At 35.4% G+C, this 24482-nt stretch overlaps 1 protein-coding gene across 2 annotated transcripts in view; it reads left to right on the forward strand.

Annotated features, from left to right (window-relative positions):
* LOC123004261 (G protein-coupled receptor kinase 1) overlaps positions 1-24482 on the forward strand; it is a 50995-nt gene that overhangs the window by 2750 nt on the left and 23763 nt on the right. Inside the window, exons 2-3 of one of the 2 annotated variants that reach the window (XM_044397434.1) lie at positions 6272-6348; positions 13825-13898. In XM_044397434.1, the coding sequence (XP_044253369.1) occupies positions 6272-6348; positions 13825-13898 (151 nt within the window). Of the gene's footprint in view, positions 1-6271; positions 6349-13824; positions 13899-23531; positions 23660-24482 lie in introns of those variants that run through there. The other variant, XM_044397435.1, reaches the window with a different exon arrangement.

A 24482-nucleotide genomic window follows, 5' to 3' on the forward strand; every position in this document is an offset into this window, starting at 1 on the left:
ATTGCACTCTCTTAATTCATTAATTAACGGAAGGATTGTTGTAAAAGTTGTAGACATTGTGATTGGACAGTTTAAGGTCGGTCATTATGATAATGTAGGAAAACCAATCGCGTTGGATTTTCATTCATTTAAAATTCATTCAAAAATTTATTGCAATGATATGTTGGTCCGTTTGAGGTCGGCCATTAATGTGAGAAGCCAATCACTTTCGACTTTAGATTAAAAATAAAAATATAGCAAATTTGTTCGTTTATCTATCCTGGCGAAGAGGATAAACTGACGTGAAAATCTGAACATTTTCAGATTCAGATGCAAGAAATGAATCATAATCACATTTTCGTGGGAGTCTTTGGACAATCTACAGAAAGATACGAAAAGAGAAGCTGCAGAGGTCTACAATTTATTCAACACAATCACTTTTGCTGTGAACTTGGGACTTAGACAAAAAGTGTTTTTTAAAGAGTGCGATATTTGATAGCTGATATTTCGAAAACTATTATTTAAAATACAGAAAAAAACCGAAAACACCGCCTTGTAGGAAATTTCTTAATCTTTAATTTTATACATAATCATTTTCTCAACACACAACATTTTCGAGGTAATAGAGAGATCCCTTTTCATCCCCTGCACATCACAGTGAACCGAAAAGCTAGTTCAAACACAATCGTGAAGTAGAAATTCTATTCCCAACAGTGTATTCTACAATTTTTTTGAATATTCATTGACTGGACTAAAAGTCAAATAAGTAATGAGTAATGACTATTTGAGTAAATAAAAATTTAAATAGCTATTTAAAATTTGTTTCGAAATTCTTTCGATGAAAGTCCGGCGTTACTGTATATTTACTTTAAAAAGTGTGGAAACTTTGCTTTTTTGCATAACAGACATTCAGCTTTAATTCATCATTTCTATTTTTGTTTTGAGAAAATTGATTCATTACCTATTGGACTACATGCAGTTGTAAAAACGATTAAATCTGTTCATTTTGATCAGAAAGTTTCAATTCATATCAACGCTAATGGATTAAATAAGGTGTCAATCCTGCCAATAAAATCTACCAAATCAGCATGAGGTCAATTTACATAATTTTTATTTCGTGCAAGCAATTACAAGACTAAATTAATTTGTATTCTGATTAAATCACGGCCCACTTTATATTGACACTAGTCCAGACCTGTCTACAAATCGACTTATTTTTCCTGATTTATTGATTATAATACCGACATGTGTTTTCGTTATTTTGAATAATTTGGAATATTGAGGTTTCGCTAAAGAATTGTTAAAAGTTTAGTCGTAAATCTTCTTACAAAGGTTTATAAAGAGAATAAGGGTTGACACGTAAGCAATAAAGAGCGTAATAAACAATAATGAAGGTTCGAGAATTTGTTTTATTCGAATATTTATCAACCTTTTCGACTAAATCTTGATAAATAGACTACGACTTTTTTTAAGTGAGTGTTACTTTTAAAAGGCTATGTTTAATGTTAAAACATGTAAATAAAACATACTCTCTAGCTCATGATAGTTTATTTATTTTCAATTTTATCGTCACGTCGATGCACATAAAAGGAGTTGTTGGAATAATTTTATGATCTAAAAAGAATTTGAGTTGGTTTCTTTTCTCTCGAAATAATCAAATAGCCATGTCATGGCCGGCCGTGATTTTTTCCAACATTTCGCTGCCTACTGTGACACATGGTTTCTTTAACCCCGCAGTCTCGGTATAGATAAACATTAACAAATAATGACATGCTGCATGATTAATAATAATAAAAAATGTACTTAATGAGTCAGCAATTTACGGTTTTGGTGATTTTGCAACATGATCATTTCCGTAGGTTTATTTTTAAAATGCTCTATTGATGTAATGTGTAATTGTGTAATGTCTGAATATCGTCACATTAGTAATGATAATAATTAATAATAAAACATTTTTTCTTGCTAAAGTGCAAGTGGATGGTTGATGGTTTCGATTTTGGTTTATTTTTTACTTTAATTTGTATGGTAATAAATAAATTTTCCTTCAATTTTTTCATGTGGGAACCGTCACTTGCAGCCAACAGCTGATTTGTCGAGTCGAGCCTGTTTGCAATCGACATTAAAATATATCACATGCGAATTGTCATTGATAAATCATCGAGGGTATCTCTTGCGTATGACGTCGGTTTTAGTTCGATAATTGACGTACTTGTTAATGGAAAAAATCTTGAATATACTCGAAAAAACCTGAGTACTTTCGAGTAAGACGTTTCAGTGATATTTTCGCAGGTTGTTTGCTCATAATTATGAATATGCAAGTGCAAATATTATGGTAATTACGTTGTACTCTCAAATATATACGCGATTCTGTTTGTACAAACTGTTGACAAAATTAATTTGAAGTATTTCCTTGGAAAAACAAAGTCTCGAGCTTCTAAATATCGTAATTAATGAAATTTCGTCTAGATCTCTTACTATGATTATTTTTTACTTGCATCCAATTAGAGCGGTACAATAAAGTTTATTAGTCTCTATTTTATTATGTTTGTTTGGAAAGGTTTGTTTTGCTGAATCAATAACGTTGAAAACTTAGGGGGTGTTTTGGAAATTGTGTTGGAAAATTTTATAACCCTTCTCTTTAATGAATTAAGTCGGTTTTTCAATTTTCACCACCAGAGGGAAACTCCGAGTTATTTCCTCCCTATTATTATATTAAGATAATTATCTAATTTTCCCGTGTACTTTTCGTTTTATTTTGCATATTAAATGTTGAAACGGCGCACTTATCTGTTTATACGATCGTCGTAATATAATGAAACGGCCGGACGTTATTCCACGTAATAAAAACGTCTCATTTTCATTGAATACAAACATTTGCAAATTAGTTTTTGTTTATTTATATTTGATTGATGTTCTTATTGTTTATTTTATATACACTGTGCAAATTTGAGAACCTCGCTTTGAGTGTGTTTTGGTTCGATGATTAAAATATTTGCCTTTTGCATCAAAAATTGGAAAGTGTGACGATTATGAACTAACCACGCCCATTCCGATTGTCAAAAATGGGCGTGGTTGCCTTAAGTTTGACACAGCTTTTCGACATCAAAGACGGCGTGTTTTGGCGTTTACACGGCTCGGGATAAACAAAACCGCGTGTGTGGCCAAAAATAGGCGTTTGTTTTGGTTTCGGTGATGTTCGAGGAATTTTTTTGTTTGTTGATGGCGGCGCGAGGGAGAGTTGTCTGTCGAGTAGTGGGGATGATAATTTAGGTTTATAATTATTTTCTTAATTTTCCCGGCCTATTTATTTCAAGGAGTCTAAATCAAATTCTGCGTTTCTTGGCTTAAAGGAATAGAGGGGGTTCGCGTGAAAGTTTTTTTTATCGTAAGTTATTTTCGTGTTGTAATCTACGAAATAAATCGCAGATAATGTAATAATGATAATCTTGTGATTGGAGGGAATTTTATTAAAGCTTATTCAAATATTAATATTTCTCGATGTTTCGAAATCAGAGTTAAGCACAACTCGGCTAAAATGTGTTTGCATATGAATATTGTAGAAATCGTGGGATGAGAATTAGTATTAATGTTTATTATGTCAGTCACATATAACATTGGTAAATGCGTGGATATGACAGAGGTTAAATAATGAAGTTCAAAGTGATGGTTTGGTCGAAGTAATAACTTTGTAATTGAATTAGAAGTAATTTGAGGTAAGAAAATATTAAAAGGGAGATCGGATTTCAGGATTTGAGAACTCTACTGGCTGTTAGTGTAAATATTTTATTACTGAAGGGTCACAAAATTATAGATTAGAGCAACCCTTATTTAAATATGTCAGAAGTGATAGCGTAGAAATATTGAGGAAATATTTTTTTTTCAGACTGCGAGAGTAGATTTATCGATTTGAATTTCGAAAGCAAATATTCAAACGAAGACGTTTTCCATCAATATCTGACTCTTCAATAAGCTTTTTTTATTTTTTTATGATGTCGCGACGAATATTTTTAAATGTCTTTCTTTTTGAGTATATTTAGTTTCACAATAATTTTTTAAAATATTTGTACTATTTTCACTTTCCTCGAGTACCGCTGTTGGATGTATTTTCTAATTCGGTTTACTTTTAGGCGTCTATTTTTGCCTAATTTATTTCGCTATTGTCGAGTTTAGTAACTTTTCGAAGATCAGACGTGGTAACTATTGATTACCTGTACAAAAGTTTTAGTTGCGTATTGATTTCAATTGTTTTTCCAGCGTTTTAAAATTTTGCACTTTATAAAACAATTAAAAAGTTGCAATATAATCTGTGTACTTGACAGGATCAAACATCTACTTTTACCGCTTTTTCAGACGACTCTTTTGATCTCAACCTTTACTCGAATGTCCTCTTTTTCGTTACGTCCAAAGCTTCCTTTTTGATCCACACTTCGTGGTAGGAAACGAGCAAAAACTGATACTTCAAGGAAGTTGCCCTAATTGTTTAGTAAAGTTTTGTAAAACAAAATTGATACTTTTAAATACACTCTAATCTTATGGAAAATAGTGCTACTGACGCGTATATCGTATAAATTTTTACCCCGAGGCCACAAACAATTTTTTTCTTGAAGCTTTATTTAATTTATTGCAATTAAAATATTAAATAATTGTCTCTTCAATATAATTATTTTTGAATATCCTCCAAATAACCATAAATTGGTATCCAACAGCGATATACCACCTTTCATATAACATTAGAGGTGTTCGAATGACGTCAACAATAGCATTGACTTTACAAACGGCAATGTTGTATTTTATTATAGTCATCTTCGGTGGCGGGGCACATACGTCAAACAGATTATAATAACATACCTCTTAATATTCCAAATTCCAAATGTTTCCAGATGGAGAAGTCAAAGGTCGTCAAGGCCGCACAACATTCTTCGCAATAGAAAAATAATCTCACACTTGCAATTGACACACAATGCGTAAAACATCACATGTAAAGCAAAAATAATAAGTACCTACTTTATCAGAGCTTTTAAAACATGATTTGAGAACGAAAGCTCTTTGTAATAAATGGTTGGTTTGTTTGATATTTTTTTACAATAAGTTAAAACTACAAAGTTAATTTAAAATAAAGTCGAAAAGCAATGTTAAATAAAATTCGTAAAAGATGAAAAACGAAAGCAAGTAATTAGCAGATTTGTTTTCATTCATATTAATTTGCTTTTCTCATCTTTTGGGCTTAAAGGGGCGTAACAATTAAAATCGGATTAAAGAAACTAAAGCCAGATTAGGTAAAACGAGCCTATAAAGTAAGATATTGCTAAAAATAAACAGTAAACAGGAAAAAATAATTAAACAGGCAATAAAATTAAATCTACAAATTTAAATCTGTAAAACAAAGGAACGGAAAGATACGGATTACTTATCCAAAAATAAAATAAAAAGTAGGTACTAAAATAAATATTTAAAAGTAAGTAAAGAGTGAAACAAAACAGTAACACAGCAAAAGTGTATTTGAATTAATCTAACTAAGAATAAAATAAAACAACACAAAAACTTTCTATTATACATAAAGTACAGGAATAAATAGTATGTATTATAAAAATAGGTACATATAAGTTTAAAATTAGAATATTGTTTTTTTAATAGAAAAAAATCAAACGTATTTTTTTAATAGATAATAAGATAAAAACTAAAAAAAAATCTTGAGTTCTAATTAAACCCAACATTGCTATAAAAAAGTATTTGTAATAAAGTAGTAATGATTAAAATTATTTCTTCGGCTTCTAGTTTGAAAATGTTTTTTGTTCGAGTGTGTGTAAAACTGGCTAGACAGTTCTGTTGTTCACTTTTATCTGTCGACAGCTGTACCTACTGTACATCATCGATTACGCTTTGTTTAATTCGTGATTTCGCGCTCAAGTGGTTTCGAAAGCATTACGTAACTAGTAACTTGGCGTTGTGCCTGACACCCATCACAAAAAAACCAAACACAAGAAGATTAGACTTGGCTTCTGTGTATTTTAAATACGGTCGATACGTTTATTTATTGCGCCACTTCCAATTTGGAGAGACGCGGACGTGAGAAGAATCCTTTTGCGGGGTAAAAAGTGGTCTCTTGACCTTTTTTTTTTTATTTCTTTGTCTTTAAAGCGGTTTTATTTTTACGTTGCTGGCCGAGGGTGCGCTTTCATCTTGCGCGGAGATGGAAGATTCACTATTAAAGTTTAATTTTAAAACGAACCAAAGACTCACAGAGAGAGTCACAAGTGAACTCATTTTTTTTAACTTCTTGTTTTTGTTTCAGCGTTCGCAGCGTGATGCACAAATATCTGGAGAAGAAGAATGAGGTGAACTTTGACAAGATCTTCCATCAAACATTAGGTGAGTTCCGGAAACGAGATTCTAACCTTTCACGACTTACCGGACGTGAAACCGGACACTTTTCAATTAACTCGTTCGAAGGAGATAGGGAAGGTCGAATTGCAATTATTGACGAGCGAAGGTGTCAATAAGAACGCAAGAACTTGACAAATTGTCGGGGAAGGGCCGATATTGAAAAGTACAAAAGTCGATCCGATTGACGGAAATTAGAGAGATTTCCGATAAAGAGAAAACGTACAAATGAAAAATAAATAGAATGCACATAAATTAAGCTCCGGGTTACAGAAAATGTACAGTTACGGAATTAAAATTTCGGGCACTATTGTTATTTTTATAATGTAAACTCTAAAACAACCTTTACATTAATAACCTCATTTTTTACTCTTGTCGTGTTTATGTCATTTTGACTTACCTATTTATTTTCAAAAATAGCGTCACTGACAAAATGATGACAGTAAAAGGTAGTTTACAGTGAACTTTTTAAAGTGACAGAAAAATACTGTTCGAAATATTAATTCGCAACTGTACATAAAATAATTTTAATTGCTATACTAGGACTTATTAGTGGTCTGTTTTTGACTTTTTACCTTGAAAATTAAATTTCGGCGTACTAAATTTTTTTGCTGCACTTGTTTCGGTAACACTGATTTTCCGCACGTGCTATTTTCGGTAAGTACATGAGTTTAAAGCCAGATTCGTGTGGGCGAAATTTCATTATCTCTCTCGAATGGTCGAAATCTGTTCATTTTCATTTCACAAGTTGCAGCCCTTTTTCGATCGTTATCATTCGGTACGAGAAGTAAATCGGACATAAACACATTCCGGTGGCCGGATCGGGTGGACACTCGACAACAACCTGACGCATAATTAATCCGGAAGGATTCCGGATCTTTACCCCGTCTGGACTTCCGGATGGTCGCGCAATTCTCCTCCGATCGATATAAGGCAAGGCAGTTAGTCGCTGGCTCGAAACAAGAATTACGTCTTTTACATCGCGAAGTATCGAGAAATGAAGAAATGAAAAGTTATTGTTTGAGGTGTAGCGTAGGTAAAAACCACCACCACCCACCCACACGCGATATTGTTATTCCGTAGATACATATGTAATTTATTTACACGAAATTGTTTGTTTTTTCAAGGGGAATTTCTCATGTCTATTTCGTTCTCATTAAAATGTGATTTATTTTGAGAATTGACGGGGCGTTTTCGACCGTTCCCATTTTAAGTTTCGTTTAATTGCAACGTGACTGGATAATTTCGCCGCGAATTGGCGTGTAATGCGGAAAATAGGGAACGAGTGACGAAGTTTGTAATTATTTCTGAGAAATGGACAAGAACTGAAAATATTGATTCAATTTATGAACAGCTTACGAAAGCTTCCATTGATTAGCTACTTGAGTCAGTGTGTTGAGTTGTTTGTTATTATACAGGGCGATTTTAAAGTACATGCAAATATTTAACAGGTTGAACAATAGAGCTCAAAAGAAGTCTTATTTGAATATTCATGGTTTTTGAGAAACAGAGAGTTTTGTTTCTCGAATTAAACTAAATTTGGGGCGCAGCCTTTAACTTCATCACCGACTCAAATTGTAAGCAATTATTATCTTTGAGGGTACCTCTTCAAACTCTATTACATTGTTAAAAAAAATTGAGTTAAAATTAGCAATAATAGGCAAGAAAAAAGTGTCCTCATTTAAAAAAAAAATCACAAAGCGGTAAAAATTTTGGATCTTTTTTTTTTGTTGAAGATATTACTCAATTTCAGTACCTAAAATGTTACCGGCAACGAGTAAACTTTAAGATAAAGTATTCAAAAGGTTCAAACTTCGTTTATACTGCAGTTTTTAGACAATTTTTTCGGCAAGTTTTGTTATTTCGACTATTTCCTGTTTTTCTTTGTTTTTTAGAAAGTAGTAATTTAATTTACCCTTGGTCTGAATTTTTAATAAGAAATAGAAAATGAGTTTCAAGTGCACACCCCAACTGTTTCACTTCTTTCTAATGCATTTCCATTAGTCTTAAGCATCTCTCGAATACCAACTGCCATCCGATTTCGACGTATTTCTGATGAAATTTTAGCGAAATTTCAAACTTTCAGCAACATTGATACTTCTCAGAAATTCAGACATACTTCCAGCAGCACATTCGACTTTTATGGCATTTTCTTGTACATGAACGTAAAAGGCGAACTTCAGCCGTCTCAGCTATCGTTTTTACAGCCATGTTTGTTGTTTTCCTGAATACGCAATAAAATCCGGTAATGCCGTCATTACCTAATGTCTGAAAGTCGGATCCCCGGAACACATATCAGCGCCATCATGAAATTTGTATCGGTTTTATTATTGTGACGCGAGCTGGAAGTGTTTTATTTAAAGATTCGCTCGCTTCGATTTGGGAAACAATACGATATTCAGATTAAAGGGCCAGAGGGTGAGGTTTTGTTTGAGAGACCATTAAAAGAGACAGTTCGAATTTTGCAAGAATGTGATTGAATAAAAGCTTGACGTACGTCAAGGTCGGCGCATTTCGTCCGACCAATTCCGTCTAATTAACCGGACAAGTGTTGATACGGACGACTTGACTCGTGTCGTATTTTCATTTGATCGCGTTCTATTTATAAAACGTTTGAAGCGGGGTTAACGAATGTGCAGTTTTTAATTGGAATTGGATTGAATTCGTCGAGAATCGAATTCGATGGCGGACGTGTGGTCACAAACGACAGATAAAACATTGCGAGCTTTACGGCCTTCGAATTTTGATCTGACGTCAGCTTTTAATAGCCTTGTCGACGAATATCGTTTTATGAGAGCGAAACGAAAAAAGCTCCTGCTTGTGCGACGTCAAGCTCTGATGGCGCGGAACGTGACATTAGTAAATCAAGAACTACATTCATCAAAACGTCGACTATTAATAGGACAAACTCATAAACTTCATGAGGGTTTAAGCCAGGGTGGCTTCAAGTTTTTGCTGAGAAGAATTGAGATGAAAAGGATGACACGTTTTTACCGTCCGTTTTGACGGCGGGAACGATTCCGGCTTTCGGGATTTAAAGTCTAATTATAATTCCAAATTTGTTTTCTCCTCGGATTGTAAAAGTCAAAAGATTGTGCTTTGGGAAGAGGATTCGTATTTATTTTAGGATACGAATGATAACTGGAGTGTATTTGTTTGAATCCTCATTTGGTTGGCAAATATTTGATGGATATTTATTAATTTATATTAATTTTTATTTGTTACAATGTACTTAGTTTTCTGATTAATGATAATGAAAGGACATATGAAAGAAAAAGGTTATATCTTTCCCTTGGTGTATTTATAATTAACAAACCTCCAAAATTTAAGGTTACGTTTGGGAAACTTCAGATACTTATAACTCAATTTTTTCTTCACTAAATGAAAGAGAATTTATTTCTGCATCGATCTGTATCAACATTCCCTATACCTTAGTTTAAAATGATTTCCAAGTTATTTTGTTTTTTTTTTTTCTCAATGGAAGGAATTCATTACTATTCATACTAGTTTTCGTATAGTTTGCTATGGAAATGAATTTCACTAAAAAACGCCAAGTTTTTTTTTCACAATTATGTTATTCTTTTCGCAAATACAAATTATATTTATTCAATCTAAATTTGTATAACTTTGTTTCTCTATTTTTTTTTCTTATTTCTATGGCAACCTATGCTAGACCAGTTGGGTCTAATGAATTTCTTGCAATATTAAAAGAAGTTACTATAACTTGAAAACTATTACACATAGCTATAGGAAATATTAATACAGATCGAAGCAGAATTAAATTCTCATCTGTTTAGTGAAGTTGAAAAGTGAAGAAAAGTCTTGTTTAGAGAATTTGAAATTTCCCAAACGTAACATAAATTTTGTGAGTTTGTCAACTATTTTTGCAGTTATGAATACATCAAAGAAAGTTCTAACCTTTCTCTTTCATATGCCCAAATACGATTTATAAATTATGAAAAATGGTAGAGTTATCGATTATTGAATAGGAAGGTGCAAATCCAGAAAATTTCAAAAGTCTAATTATTTCAAAGACGGCTGAACTTAGGTATAGGCAAGGCTGATAAAGTCTCTCTCAAAATAACTTGAGTAATCTAAAAACGCAATAAATAACAAAGCTTTTTATTAAAAATAACGAAGTTGTTATCCACTTTTGGTATAACCAGAAGATCCTTCCTAAAAATATTTTCATTGAGTAGGTCCTAACCGATAATGGCTAGAAACAAAATTTTAGATAAATAATAAAATGTATCATTGATAGAACTCCCAATACTTCTAATGTGGGATTTAGCCGGAACACCCTGTATAACTAAGCTTACATAAAACAATATTTATTATTTTCATTCATAAAAGGTACCAGAATTTCTGAGCCAAATCCAATAAGCCAAATCTATTTTTTGCGTTTTGCTATTTAAGGTTATTGCCCAGGTATTTTTGTATTTATTCTTTTAGTTTTTCATTTAAAATTAATTGAACTGAACCACCCTTATATCTTTAATTGTTTGACCTGAATCCTACCATTTTATTGCCTGCTGCATTTGTCCGTATTTAATCTGACTTCGCTCCAGTAGCTCATCAAATTAATATCAGTTAATTTAAAATTTGATCACGTACGTGCGAGATTTTAATTGATTGCCGCTTTATCGAAGAGTTAAACGACATCATCGTCGCCTATCCTGCGGGATCGCTTTCATCTTGTAAATTACTATCAGGCAACGACGAATCGGACGTCGATTTGTCTTTAATCTCAGTAACATTCTCTGGCTTCAAAGTCATCGATCCGTTTTTTTCAATCCTATGTGACCGAGAAAACATCCCTCTATTGCTTCGTCTTCATTATGATAATGATACCCGGTGGAAAGAGACGCGACTCAAAGACGCAAGATTGTTCAATCGAGTGTCCTCTCTCGGGAAGCTTTTCCTTTACTTGAAACGCGACTAATTATCCGAGAAGGGACGTTATTATCGGGCGCAGATGGTGGATTTCCTGCGAGAGGGATCGTTACACGACGTTGCTGATTCCTCATTGTGTATCCCGGATCGGAGTTTTTCGACGAAAATTCTAGCTAATTTCGTGATAGAGGAATTACGCTGTTTAGGTGTAATGACAGGAAATTTGCAAATTACAAACTTATTGTGGATGGCGGGTTTGGTGATGGAGGCCATTACGTGTCGAGTGAAGTGACAATTTAATGGGAAATTTTGACAAGTAATTCACTTGGAGATGATTGCCCGGTGTTAAATTAAAAATAAAAGAATTGACTCATTAATTATTGTTAATTATCGGTTTTGTGCATTAGTTGACGTGCACTAACTCACGACACACAATATTGAAACAATAGATGGTGTGGAAAATACAAAGCCTGGAAAAGGAATACCGCAAGGACCAATTATGGGTCCACTATTGTTTCAATTAATGGTCAAACGTATGAATAAACAGTGGAATATTTTATTGTATTTGTCTTGAATGTTCATAAAAAATATAGTATCTGCAAAACCATAAAAAATTATTAACATTTTGTAAATAAATTATTTTTACAAAAACTCTTGGATTTACAATGAAATATCTCAGTCACAGCTCTTATGGAAAGATTCTTGCCTAGAAAAAAAACACGATTCTTGCATTTTTATGTCTGTTGGAAGAAAAAAATTCTATTTTAACAGCTATGCATATTATGCATAGCTTATTTATTGGTGTTTTTCGAGAGCTATTTAATTTAATTCTGTTCTAAATTCTTAATAATGAATTCCTAGGTCTATAAGCCAGCCATATTTCGAGTTGCTGTTTCCCAATGTAAGCATTAGTAGATTGCTTGATAGTCTAAGGAAAGTCTTACATAACATCCACATTGAATAAATTTACATAATTCGTATCAAGCGATACGATTTTTCCCAACTTTCGTCAAAAGCTCTGCACAAAACGAGTCCACTTTATACAATTCCTTAGAAATGAGGAATAGACTAGTTCCGGTAATGCTTCTACAAGTGCTTAAAGAGAAAAACAGCTGAAGTTGAAGTTATTTAAAATTTAAAGAACGAGTTTTATTTGCAAGTTTTAGTCAAATTCCAATTTACCCGATGAAAAATTAATACCCTACGATATTTTTTCGAAGAATCCGTGATATTACCGTGTAGTCCGCCGTGTAAAATATAAAAATAAATATGTCCGAGAAATCACCGAATCGTTTTGTTGGATATATCTGATAAAAAGAAAAAATTGTGCCCTCTGCGGTGTCCGAAATCCCAAATCCCATTTCTTATATTGGAAGTGGATGATGTCGTTCCGGGGAAAAATATCACGAAAAAGTAAGGAAAAATGTCGTCTTCGTCTGTTGACCTCTATGTTAATTGACAAGGGTAGTATTAAAATTTAGATTTTCTTTCGTTAAATTGTGTGAAAAATTTGGGTCGCTCGGAAAATTGCCTCCGGTCCAAATTTTCATCACACTATTAAAAGGAAGTTTTTCTCGCTGAGTTTTTCTGTTCCGGGAAAGTAAGTCATTGAAATTATAGCCGAGTGTAGTTTTTCGTTCTCGCGGGAGCCGTTTCAGTTTGCGGATGATAGCGTGGTGTGGTAGCTATTGCACACTTAAATTGCTTTTAATGTTTAAATAGCTAATAAGTATTAAGTGGTGGGAGCCAAGCAGCCCTTCTATTAAAACTTCAACGTAATACCATTAAACTTTCAAATCCTAACGGAAACCCTTGATTAGCCGATATGGATGCTGGAGCTGTGCCGCATTTACCAAACCGATAATTAATCCCGAGATGATCTTCAAGAGCTTGACACCGCACATTAGTTGATTAGACCTCAGCCATTGCGATAATGAGAATTTTTTGCACTTTGCAACTGACGGACAAATTGAGAGAGCTAATTGAAGAGCTATTATCGACTTGTGGGTAACAACTCTTAACAATTTTGTTGATTGGCGACAACTTTCTCATTCATCAATTTTATTATAAATTAAATAACAATTTTTTGATAAATTTGAAAAATATTTCGTTAAAAATTATTATTTTTTTTAATTTAAATGATTTGTTGTTACCAGAAATGTCTAAATCACTGCTGTAGGTGAGGGAAGATGATCCATTTTCTCGCATTGATTTTTTAATAGCCAAATTTAATTTCACAATCTACTAACGTAAAAACGCTTAAATTAGCCTTCGTTCCGCATCCACCTCTGCGAAAATATCGTCCATTTACTACCGTTTTTAAAACCAGTCCTATCCGGAACCTCGAATTATTTCAGGAATGCTGAAAAAGCAATTTCGTTAACGTCCGTTGTTGTAATATTTCAGCGAGCGAATAAACCGTCGCGTTTTTCCCTCGGCGTCGGCATTGTTTTCCCCGAGAAATGCAAATATTAAAAGTTTATAGACGCACCCTTAATCTTTCTAAAATGCTAACACCTTTAAATGGAATTGTTTCCCCGTATATTCATCGATTCCGTTGTTTTGTTTCAGGTTATCTGTTATTTAAGGATTTTTGCGAGAATTTGTCGGAAGTTCCCGTGCCTCAGCTTCGCTTTTATGAAGAGGTAAGTGAAGTTAAATTGATAAGATAAATGTATGAGAAAGCCGCACAAAATCGAGTCTTTTATACGCGAAATTGAATAGACTAGGTCGACGTTTTTTAGTGTTTCGTCTAATGCAAGTTGGGATTAAATCCGACACAGATGAGCTTAATTGAAGTTTAATTTTGCTTGATAGATTAATTTAAACGATTGAAGTGCGTCACTAACGATAATTTGTTATTGTCTTATTAAATAACAGAAAACTTCTCGATTCTAATCAAGATTCTGGACGTTCTTTATGCAAATTGTATTTTATCAGAGGAAGGATTGGACGGACGCGTGTCTGACCTCCGGGCATGCAAAACAGAGGAATTTTCTTTGAAAAGAGGCCCAGAATCGGGAATAAACGTTATTTATGAGAGTTTGAGTGTAAAAAAATCGACTATAGTTTATGTAGCTTCAACAAGACTGCGATTTTTTATGTAAAAGGCACAAAAAATGGCATAAATCGCAAATAACTTGGAGAAAAAGGAATATAATGATCAATTTTAGAGGGTACAGTGTGGGGCATAAATAGCGCAAAAAAGTAACTTTTTCTTTTCAGAAAATTGTTAACTTTTATTTATTTTTTATTATTCTATTTATTATTGTGTAAAAAATAATGTAGCTAAACCTTGAATGTGTGTGTGGAGAAAGTGTAATTTTGCAGAGGCGTCAGAGATTGAAATATCTGAATTATTTTCCAGTTGGATGAGTTTTGAGCACCTCTTTTAAAAATTCATTGTTCTTTATGAATCGGCGAAACTTTGCACATCCCCTTTAGTCAAACAAAATCGTTTAAAAGCCGAAAACAAATTTCCGTCGGAATTAATTCTATCCCTTCATTGGGTCGTTGCCTCACTCCGGCAATTTTGTAATGGATTTTTATGATGGATAATAAAAGTCGACAGAGGTTGATCGACTTGCCATTTGATCGACTTTTTCCTCGTCATCGATTTCTTCGCAACTGAAGAATTACAAAGTTACTAAGGACGTTTAATGAGACGTCGGTTTTAACACCGCCTCATATAACCTGATATCGTCGTCTCTTTTACTAGTACTTTTTTTTTGTTTACTGCCGCGATCCAGAAATCCAGATAAGGGGAAACATAAAATCTAGATTAGAACTCGGGGTTGCATCGACGTGTCGTGGAAATTAATACTTTTGGCAGTTAAATAAGCAATTTTCTTTGAGAAATGGCTTGCAGAGTCGGAGGAATAATAATTATAGGTGCGAATAAGTAATTGATTGGGCTGCTTGATACTATAATTCGCTAAGATTGACGTGGCGTAGACGAGATTCAACTGTTGTTTTAAGTTGTCGATGCCTACGGTTACAAAACGGAAAACTCAGTTTTTAATTAAAATTCTTTTTTTATAATTAGTTGGTGCATCCCGTGCCTTAAATGAGTTTCGAGATGATTCACTCGGAAAAATGTTTTATGCATGTGTACGACGTAAAGAAAATTAAAATAAATGTGTGGTCTTTAATTATTAATTGTGTTTTTCAATGTAAATTCCACGGATGAATCAGCTTTCAATCAGAAGCCAACATAAATAACGTTGTAAATGTCGGGAATAATCAATTGTGTTTTATTTTGTAATTTTTGCTAAATAGTAATATAGTTATTTGTAATTGTAAGGGGGTGTTTGGGTGTTTGAGTATGGGTGGTCTGCATGTGGCGACATAGAGTCGCCTTTTTGAGTGGTCCTCAGGATGTAAGGGATTAAGGAACATGTGTGGGTCAAGGGTGCAAGATATTTGGCGAGCGTGGGAAGCAATCTTTAACAGGTGGCTAAAATGGTAATGATTGGTGTAGAGATTTGAACGTTAGAAGAATGCTTGGAGCTAATTGGCCCATTTGAATGTGTGAGGGTGAATTTTGTGCAAATGTGGAATAGTATAGCCAGTCTGTAAAATAGCCTGAAGAAATAAAGAAGTTCAAAAGGAGTTCCTGTTGTTTCTTTTTCGATCACCAAACCTATAAAATTTATAACAATTTATCAGAAGTGGGATAGTTCTACGTGAATATCGCTGACGAAAATTGTATTGTGAAAGGTGAAGTTGTAAAGTGAAAATGGGAGACGAGGATAAAACAACAGGTCAGGATAATCAGGTCACAGGACAGGAGTACCTGAACATGGAGGCTATCTTGCAGCTCATTGAGACCGCGGTGAGCAAGGCAATGAGTGCGAAGACGGGGGTTTCAGCGGCACGTGAGATACAAGGTGAAGGATTGTCTGGGGACAGAGGTGCGTCGGGGACGTCGGGGTCGCCCAGAAATCCGGAGGAGGTGTCTAGGCCGGGAAGCAGTGTCGGTGCTTCGGGAGCGGTGGCGTCGTCGACGTCGAGCAGTGCGGGCTATTGTGTAATGCCCGACCTCACAAAGAGCTTGCGGGTTTTTAACGGAAAAGGCGGTGCATCTGGGGCATTGCAGTGGTTATCAGATGTTAAAACAATGGCAGGACGCCAATTTTGGGGCGAAACGATTTTATTAGAGGTGGCACGCCAACACCTCGAAGGAAGCGCATTACTGTGGTACAGGTACCATCAGGAGTCCATAACAACATGGGCGGCGTTCGAGGCCAAATTCCGGGAAAATTATACAGATAGAAGAACGCTTGCTGAAAGATTCCGGGAGATGTCGGACCGACGACAAACGAAAACAGAGAGCTCGGAAGATTATTTTTACGCGAAAATGGCGATGTGTCTGGACTTGAAATTGCCATTCGCGGAATCGAAGGAAATGCTGCTCGCGGGACTAAGGTCGAAGGAAGTTGCGAGATCCTTGCTGACCGTCCGACATGAGGATGAGTGGCAGCTCCTTCGCGACCTTAAGGACAACGAGAAACTAGATGCGTTCTCAATTCCGGTAAGGCCTACTTTGCCGGATAAGAATGATAGAAGGAAGTGTTTCCGTTGTGGTGCGGAGGGCCACATTTCCCGCAATTGTAACACCCCAAGATTGGGAAGTGCTGTATGTTACAACTGCGGCAATATTGGACACTTCGCGCGCGATTGTCGCGGTACTGTTCGCGAATCGCAGCCGCAACGTGGAACTGAAAATATGGTGCGTGGAAATCAGAATGTGGTGCGCGAAACGCCAGCGCCTTATAAATCAAAGAGCGCCGTGAAGAAAATTGACGCGCAATCAGACAATTTAAAATACTTTAAAAACGTAAAGGTGAACAAAGTTGATGTTCGCGGATACGTGGATATGGGGTCAGAAGTGTGTGTGGTCCGAGAAGATTACGTATCAAAATTAAAGCTGCGGTGTGACTGGGATACAAGAAGAGATGTTACAGGCTACGGAGGAGCTGTCACTACTGTGATTGGCTCTGCGATTGCAGATATGGAAATTGACGGTGTGAGCGCTCAGGTGGAGTTATTAATTGTCCCACGAGAAACTCAAGAAATCCCGATAATTGTGGGGCACCCGTACACCGAACAACCTCACATAAAAATTGTGAAGACGCCTACCGAGCTGATTATTGAAAGCTCCAAACAGGGTGAAAGTAGCGCCAATTCACGAACTGTGTTGTGGGCAGGTGAAGCTTCCGTTATCGGAAATAATTTTTTGGGGCACATCGCAGTAAAGACAAATATTCCGCAGGCTACTTTATGTGTAGAAGGTGGCTTAAGACAAACAGGAGGATGGATACCGAGATGTGTGTTAAATACAAGTGATGATGGTAGTGCAACATTACCTATTTTAAATATAAGTGGAAAGGATATCAAAATTACGAAGGACCAAAGTGTAGCGCGAGGTGACATTTGCATAGAGCACACGCAAAGACGGGAAATTAATAGTGAGCCAATTCACGAAAGTGAAATTCATACAGACTTACGGGGTGAGGACGCGACGAAAGTGTTAGAACTGGTTAATGAATATCGCGATTTGGTGGCGCGAAATGCTAAACAAATCGGTTGTACAAACCTAGTGGAAATGGATATTGAGCTAACAGACGATAAACCGATAGTGTATAGGCCGTACCGTATGGCATTTTCTGAAAGAGAAAAGGTTCGCGAGATCGTGCATGAACTAAAAGAAGCAGACATTATCGAGGAAACCGATTCCCCTTTCGCGAGCCCTGTCATCTTGGTGAAAAAGAAGTCGGGGGATGTCCGGATGTGCGTCGACTACAGGGCGCTAAACAAAAAGACCATCAAGCAGCACTACCCATTGCCGCTAATCGACGACCAACTTGATAGGCTTCAGGGACACACTTATTTCACCTGCGTCGATCTGTCGATGGGATATCACCAGGTACCAATGTCGAAGGATGCGAAAGGTAAGACGGCTTTTATCACACCGGACGGTGTATACTGTTTCAAACGAATGAGTTTCGGACTGGCGAACGCACCATCACAATTTCAAAGACTGATGAACATAGTTTTGGGAAATCTACGATATGACACCGCGCTAGCATACCTAGACGACATCATAATACCTTCGAGAACAGTAGGGGAAGGGTTAGATAAGCTTAGATTGTTGTTTGATAGGCTAAGATACGCTAATTTAACATTAAACTTGAAAAAGTGCCACTTTTTTATGAGGAAAATTGAATATCTGGGTTTTACGATTTCGGGCGAGGGCATTGAACCCGGAAGGGGTAAACTCGGGGCAGTGGCCGAGTTCCCAATCCCCACAGATGTTCATAGTGTTAGGTCGTTTTTGGGATTGGCCAGCTATTTCCGGAGGTTTGTGAAGAATTTCGCTATTATTGCTCGTCCGCTAAGTGATTTACTAAAAAAGGGAACTACATTTGAATGGGGAACGACGCAACAAAACGCATTCGACAATTTAAAGCATGTCTTGCTAAGTAAACCTATTTTGTGTGTGTATGATCCAACCGCGCACACCGAACTACACACAGACGCGAGTAGTGTAGGTTTAGGGGCGGTACTGTTACAAAGACAAAAAGATAATTCGTTACGTCCAGTTTCTTTTTACAGTAGAAAAACGACACCGGAAGAAGCCAAATATCACAGTTACGAATTAGAATGCCTGGCAATTGTGGCGGCCTTAGAGAAGTTCCGTGTGTATTTGTTGGGAATACATTTTATCATCCGTACGGATTGTAATAGTTTGAAGTTACTAGCAAACAAGAAAGATTTGCATCCAAGAATTGGTCGGTGGTTTATTAAGCTATCTGAATTCGATTACACAGTAGAGTACCAGCGAGGTGAAAATAATAAAGTCGCGGATGCGTTAAGTCGAAATGCAGTCGGAGAGGGACAGCCTGTATCAGTTGGGGGTTTGCCCGACGTAATGGGTATAAATATCAATACGGACTGGGTAGCGGCATTACAGCGTACCTGTAATGAAGTTAAAATCGTTTTAGAAAAATTAGAAGATGGTGATCAAGCAACGCACTCTAAATTTACGTTACGTAATGGTCGCGTTTATCGGGTAAAAGATGGAAAGTGGCGATTGTATGTACCAGTCGATTTAAGATTCGATATAATTAGTAACGCGCATAGGGAGCTTATGCATTTAGGCATAGATAAAACGGTCGAGAAAATAAAAGAGAGCTACTATTTTCCAAAAATGCAAAATCAGGTAGCAAAATATATTAACCGATGTATTAATTGCTTGTATAGTAAAACTCCGCGGGGGAGACAACCAGGGATGCTACACCCGTTAGATAAAGGCAGTAGTCCGTTTCAGGTAGTACATATTGACCATTTGGGTCCTTTTATTTTAAGTAAAAGCGGAAATAAATACGTATGCGCTATTGTGGATGGTTTTAGCAAATACACGGTACTGAAAGCATTACCAGATGTAGGAGCCGAAGCAACAATTATTTTTTTGAAAGAATTTATATCGAATTATGGGAAACCGGATAAAATAATTAGTGATAGAGGCACAGCTTTTATTTCAAAGTCATTCGAAGAATTTTGCAATCATTGCGAAATACAACACGTAAAAATTGCAACAGCCAGTCCTAGGTCGAATGGGCAGGTAGAAAAGGTTAATGACACTATAATAACATGCCTAAGTACAAGTACGGACGATGTAGAGGGTAGTGATTGGGACGAAAAACTAAACCAAGTACAATGGGCTATCAACAGTGCAACGCATTCGGTAACTAAAAGAACTCCTTTTAGCCTAATCCATACATACACACGCGATGGTTTCACAAACAATCCGCTTGCTAGCGAAATACGCGACTTAAATATACAGTTAGGTACCGGAGAAGACGAAACTTTAATTGTTGATAGGTTAAAAAGAAATGCGGAACGTATGTGCAAAAATTTTAACAAATCGCGTCGCGAAGCTAGGATTTTTAATCAAGGGGACTTGGTACTGGTTCGAGCTGAAATTCCGTCAACCGGTAGAAGTAGAAAGTTAAGTCCAAAATATCGTGGCCCGTACGAAATCGTAAAATCCATAGGGAATGATAGGTACTTAGTGCAGGATATACAAGGTGAACAGCAAAGTGGCAGGCTGTATAAAGGTATCATTTCTGTCGATAGACTAAAATTGGTTAGTGAGGTCGACAGAGATGAATGCGTTTAGGTTTAGGGATTAGATTTAAGAAGCCTTCCTGATATTGTTATAATTGTAATATAGTTGTGATTGTAGAAAATATAGGGATGGATTCTCGAGGACGAGAATTTTGTCAGGAAAGGCCGAATTAATATAGTTATTTGTAATTGTAAGGGGGTGTTTGGGTGTTTGAGTATGGGTGGTCTGCATGTGGCGACATAGAGTCGCCTTTTTGAGTGGTCCTCAGGATGTAAGGGATTAAGGAACATGTGTGGGTCAAGGGTGCAAGATATTTGGCGAGCGTGGGAAGCAATCTTTAACAGGTGGCTAAAATGGTAATGATTGGTGTAGAGATTTGAACGTTAGAAGAATGCTTGGAGCTAATTGGCCCATTTGAATGTGTGAGGGTGAATTTTGTGCAAATGTGGAATAGTATAGCCAGTCTGTAAAATAGCCTGAAGAAATAAAGAAGTTCAAAAGGAGTTCCTGTTGTTTCTTTTTCGATCACCAAACCTATAAAATTTATAACAATAGTGTTTAGGAATGTAAAAAGAAAATAAATAAAGGATCTAAAAACAAAATTTTAAACATTTACTTTTGAATGTGTTTAAAAACATGCGTCACTTTTTCTTGTATACAGGAGTATTGTCTATGACAAATATTATCTCAATAATTTACGCACTATTAATTTATTTGAGGACAATAAAGCTTTAATCTGCGACCGTTATTAATTTGCTTCTTACAACTCTTGGTATGTAATATATTTTATATTATTTATAATTCTTGTCTACCTTTTGTAACTTTCTCAAGCTTTTTACCATTTATTAGAGATATTCTTGAAAAGTATAAATTGGTCGAGTTTTTTCTCTCGTCACTTATCATTAGGACACATCAAGCAGTAGATTTAGGCTACGCCTCTTCATTATGACAAATAAATAGTTTCCTTCGGCTTACTTTGTCTTCTCTTGTTTTTTATTTTTTTCGTTTACTCATCACTCATCAGTGTTGCAATTATCTTTGATTAATTGTAATTCTACTCGTAGTGTATTGCAGTTTTTCAAGTTGGAAATCAAGGACGATTTATTGCTACTAACACCTGTCAGATCTTCTGAGCTTAATTCCGCATGGATTAAGGACACAAAATGATCGCAAATGATCACAAATTGAACTTTGTGTACTTTAATAGAGCTTTGTTTGTTTTTTGTACAATTATTTACGTTTTGTTTGTTTGAAAAAGTTACATCACGAACCTAAAATGTTAAGACATAGATCTTTGGGAATAAATTGGGTTACATATTTCAAAGTATGGATATTTTAATCTCAGTGCATTTATTAAGTTTGCTTTGTTAGTTTCGATTTAATTCTGCAACGCTATCGATAATAATAATTATGTGATGTAACGTAACGTATCTGAGGCAAATATAATAAATAGACACGTGTCGGATTTAAAATAAAACTCGAAAATGGCAAACATTACTCGTCCATCCCACGTAATGTTGTGCTTTTGGGTCACTCTGCTGTTCTCCCGTTTCGGCTAATGTCAACACATAAAAAACCTTCATCATAATTGAGATTTTTCTCGTTTATTGCCCGCCCCTCAAACGTACATTATATACCTAAAATTTTATTGGTGTGTGTCTCTTTCATTTTCCTCTTTCTTTTTTCGTTTTATATTTCCATTCACTCTCCAAGGTCCTTTACATCGAGCATCTTCTAGTGCCGAGTTCATTACTTTAACGGCGCTTCATTTGTCTCTATTGGGACCGTTTTCGCGACGAGGTTAAAGCTCGTGTTTACTGTTTATGAAGGAGATTTGACGTTTTACAAAGCTTGCGTCTAATGTAAACTGGTTCGAAGCCGACACCTAATCTCTTCGCAGCGTATGTCACGTTATCATAATACGTCACGTTAGGACCTACGACGATATAAATTTTTGATCGCAAGTCGTAAAAGTTTAGAACGATAAGAGTAGAGGTTGTTGTAACAGTAGATAAATAAATACATTGTTGTTTTATGCGGACACGATGTACTGGGTGGTTCAGTCTATTTTTGGTAATTTCTAAAGTGCTTGATAAATAATACTGATTTTTAAGTAAAATATTGTAAATTCTATTACTTAACTGCACTTCTAATGAATATTCACTGTTTTTTAAGGAACAAAAATATTTGACGTTTAGGTACAGTATCGTACATTTACTATCTTCTTTTTTGTTCTTTCTGGTTTGTAACGGCTTTTTGTAATAAAGCTTTATTTTTTTTGCATCTAGCGTTTACTATTTTTACCTGTCAATTATTTTCACCTAGCGTTTAGTATTTTTACGTCGCAAATGTACTTAGCATTTGATTTAATAACTTAGCGTTTAATTTGTTCTCATTTTTAATGCAATGTAAATTAAAAAAAAACAATTATTATAAATAAATGTCTACTCATTCATAGTGAAAATTTAAAACTAAAAAAAAAAAATTAGTAAAAAACACCAAAAACTTTTGAGATCTGAAATTTTCATCTTCCCTATAAAAACCTAGTATGTATCGTGTGGAAGCTCTTTTAGGGTTCTGAGGCTTTTCGGAAGACTCATTATCATTTATTGATAAGGTCTTTAAGAATCCCTAGAACCCTAGAGGTGTTATATGCACAATCCTGCATCTTATTGTTAAAGAAAAAAGCCAAAAAAAGGCATAAAAAATAAACTTAGACGTAAAATGGACTTTCTAAATTTTATCTATTATCAGTGTGTGTTGCTATTCTTTTAACATACATTTTAATTAAATTTTGAAGGTAATAATAAAGTCATACAACACTTTTTTTCAGAAGATTTAACTACTTTTTTATTTTTAATTTAGGATTTTATGTTTTTTTTTATTACTAACGTCACAAACTAACCTTCCTTAATTAAAGTAACTATGTAAATGGTTTTAAAAACCACCCAAGTGATGCCAGTGTTATTTTGAATCCCTTTGGATGTGCAAAACAATATTTTGATCATGTACGTATATTATTCTTTTTGTTAACTTTTCAGTTTCAGATCGGTCATTGGAAATTATGATCCTGAACCAATAAAATTACCGATTATAAAATTCTGAACGCCGATTTAAAAAATTCGAATTGAAGTACTAATGGGGTGGTCTTTCATACTTCATAGCCGATCGAGGTCTGAATTATTTCCTCTGCGTCGTATAATATGACTGTTAAATATGAATGAAGGCCTTTGGAAGTCGAAGATGCGGCTTTCGAGCGCTCGTCGAGCTCAGGTACTTGAATTGAGTTGATTATACGAGCCCCCCCGAGTCCGCGAAACTCTCATTAAGTAATCTCCGACCATCCGAAATAAATTCCTTCAAGTTCTTGCGCGCATCCCAGTCGGCTAATTCTAGGCGAAAGTCTCTCATCGATTAGTTTTTTGGAAAAAGTCCAAGCAAATCGACTGTATTTTTCCTGATTACCCACAGAATTAACTTAAACGAGACCGTCTCAGATTCGAGTCTGGAGAGGATTAAACTTCCGGTTATCGTGTTGTCTGTTTTTCCTCTCGCTGATCAATTCCGATCGCATTTTGTGCGTGACGTACGTGACGTTTTTCGTCACGATTCAGGTGTGATAAGTCACGTGTCTACCATATTAACCCTTCGGTGTGTGTGTGTGTTTTGTTATTGACTGGAGTTCGTGGTCCTGCTGCGTTATTGATCCAGGTGGCAGGCTCTTAAATCGTCACCGAGGATAACTCGCCACGTTTTCAACAGGTGTGCATTGCGTCGATGAAATAACAATGCGAATATTAATCAACGAATTTCTTGAAATTGTCACATGAGATTTGATTTTTCTTGGATAATTGGTATTCGAGGCAAGTCTTGAAAGGATTTTCTAGATTTTTCACTCGTTTAGTGTGGACTTTAGAGTTTCCTGTTTCAAGTGAATGAATGATGGATTTTCGTATTTCAGTGACGTAGAAAAATCGGCGTGTGGATTAAAAACAATTCATTAATTTACATTATTGTGTAATGTATGAAGATGGAAACGTAGTACCTAGTAATTTAAGATGGATCTGAAAACAAAGCAATGGAATAGTACTACAAG

This window comes from Tribolium madens, unplaced genomic scaffold (genome assembly GCF_015345945.1).
Source record: "Tribolium madens isolate multiple individuals breed KSU strain unplaced genomic scaffold, Tmad_KSU_1.1 Scaffold_1;HRSCAF=32;Tcas5.2_LG8, whole genome shotgun sequence".
NCBI lineage: Eukaryota > Metazoa > Arthropoda > Insecta > Coleoptera > Tenebrionidae > Tribolium > Tribolium madens.